The sequence below is a fragment of the Cariama cristata genome, unplaced genomic scaffold, assembly GCF_000690535.1.
Source record: "Cariama cristata isolate BGI_N322 unplaced genomic scaffold, ASM69053v1 scaffold24609, whole genome shotgun sequence".
NCBI classification, from domain to species: Eukaryota; Metazoa; Chordata; class Aves; order Cariamiformes; family Cariamidae; genus Cariama; species Cariama cristata.
In genome coordinates this window covers 41,123-43,500 of record NW_009636715.1, presented here as the reverse complement: position 1 = coordinate 43,500, position 2,378 = coordinate 41,123, and the positions used below count along the sequence as shown (strand labels likewise).

The following is a 2,378-nucleotide window of genomic DNA, read 5'->3' as shown; positions in this document are numbered from 1 at the left end:
CAAGGGCAGTTCGGTGGCTCGGGAGGAGGTTGTGAAAGGTCCCCGCGAGCCGGGATAACGCTATCTCTCCGCCTCACGGCTAAGAAATAGAGTTGGGCCGTCTGTCCTGGGTCAATGGCATCGAGCGATAATGTCGTCGGGGCGGCTAAATGGGAGATTTCCTATCCTGGGGCTGGGGTGGAGGTGGGCTCTGGGCCCAGGGCCCCTCCTGAAGCTGGCAGAGAAGGGAGAGGGTGGAGGTGAGCTGGGGCAGCGGCGCCTTCGCTGCGCCGGCAACCGGAGCCTCGGTACATGGGTGGCAATTTTCAGCAAGCGAAAGCAAATAGAAGGGGAAGGAGGGAAGTGTTTGACTTCCTGCTGCTGGGGTGGATAAGGAGGGGTCGGTAAACAGCCGGCACCGGGAAACATAACGGTTTCCTTATCCTTATCCTTTCCCCCACAGCTGCCCGGTCTCCCAGCTGGCGGGCGCTCGCTCTCTGCTCCCAATTAATGGGAAGGAGCTGGAACCACTGAGAGACATTGGGGGGAGGTTTTACCCATCGCACCGGTGAGGATGCCGCTCCCCAGGGAACCAGTGTGCTCGACCGGGCTTCTCTCCATCCTCCGACCTCGCCACGGCAAGCGGAGCAACCGGGGACTCGGCTTCCAAATTTCCAGCAGAGCTGGGGTGGGGAAAAAAAGGGATACGGGGGAGCATTCCGAGCCTGGAACACAGGCGGCCAAAACCACAGCAGAGCTGTTTTGTTCAGCCCAGGGTCCGAGCAGCCGCATCCGTGAGCGAGGTCACGCTGGGGCGGATGGCTATTACTCGCCCACAAAATGCCCATTTCCTACAGCGTAGCCCAATAAAAAAAAAAAAAATAATTCATGCTTGATTTCTGACGACCTTATGTTACGTGCCTACAGACAGGTGAGCTAGCTGGGTGGAGTTTTCCTCTTGACTTCGCAGGGCTTGCAGCTGCCCTTTAATTAATTTTAAGTGAAGTTAATTGAAACAGGGCATAGTTTGGGAGCTGCCAGTCTATCCGCCTCCCCGTTTCCCTTCCCTGCTCCGGCCAGGCTGCAGGGACATGCACGGTGCTAATGGATGGGTTGCGGAGGAGTTTTTCCATGCCTTTCCCAGGCAAGGTGAGACGCTTTGATGCCGTTTCTAGAAGGAGCCGGGCACCTTCATAGCCTCAGCATAAGGTTATAAATGATTGCCAGGAGCAAGGGGATTTCTTCCCTTTCTGGCCACGACACCCACTTGTATCACACCAGCGTTGCTTGCTCAAGGGGGTTGCGTAGCTCTCGGCACCGTAAACCTTTGTAGACGTGATCTCAGCAGCGAAGAAATGAACGGGCAGTGGATTCTTGCCAAGCATCCTTCACGTAGGCAGAGGCCGTGGGGTCAAGGTTGAGGCAGGTTGCCGCCGTAGCGTAGGAAGGGCTCCGCAGCTGGAAAACCTCCGCCGCCGACCTCCTGACTCAGCCTGGGCAGGGAAGGTTGTTGAGTTTGGGTCTTGCTTGTGTAGCAACCTGTCTGGGTGCCCGTAGGTGAATGAGCGGAGAAGATGCTGCAGAGCATCGGGAGCTCCTCGGGGTTCGGTGTTCCCAAGGTGGCACCCGTCTGGGCGAGGGGCTGCTGCCGAGGAGGGCGCGGGGTGGCGTTCGGTGAGGTCTTTGGAGAGCAGCCCTGGATGCTCGGGAAGCGGTGCAAGAGCAGCGGTGGGCGTTATCGGCGTGCCTGGAGATAAGCTGTTGCGGCACCGTCGGCAGTGCTGTGTTGGCAACGTGCTGGCACAGCCGTGTCCTGCCCTTCGGGGTGGATCGTGACTCGCTCCTGCTTCTTGCATCAGCCCCAGCAGACGTGATGGGGGCTGAATGCTGTCCTGAATGTGTCATGGGCGTTGTGCCCTCGTCCCCAACCCTCCAGCTGACTTTTTGGCTTTATCTCCACCTTTCAGATCGACAAGTACCTCTACCACATGCGGCTCTCCGAGGAGACCCTCCAGGATGTGTCCCAGCGTTTCAGGAGGGAGATGGAGAAGGGGCTGGGAGCAGACACCAACCCCACCGCCTCCGTGAAGATGCTGCCCACCTTCGTGAGATCCACCCCGGATGGGACAGGTACGGTGAGACGGGAGATGCTCCCTCCCGGCAGAGTAGAGGGAGAACACGGTGGGGAGGTCCTGGTGGGTACCAGCACGTGCCAGGAGGGAGGGCTGGGGCCACCCATCCTCACGGCACTGCCAAAACAGGGATGGCACCCACGGTCGCCTTCGCTCCTGGTCCTCGGGGCTTCATCCCGCTTCTGCTGAGCAAGGCTTAGCAGGGGGACAGGTCTTGTTCCCCTCTCTGCGCTGGGACTGGGGGGGCTCCCAGTTCCCGCTGGTGGG

At 59.5% G+C, this 2,378-nt stretch overlaps 1 protein-coding gene across 1 annotated transcript in view; it reads left to right on the top strand.

Moving 5' to 3' along the window:
• Positions 1-1,949: 1,949 nt before the first annotated feature.
• HK2 (hexokinase 2) overlaps positions 1,950-2,378 on the top strand; it is a 16,637-nt gene continuing 16,208 nt past the window's right edge. The window contains exon 1 of the mRNA XM_009708023.1: positions 1,950-2,114. Coding sequence (XP_009706325.1) covers positions 1,968-2,114 — 147 coding nt within the window. The 5' untranslated portion in view covers positions 1,950-1,967. The remainder of the gene's footprint in view (positions 2,115-2,378) is intronic.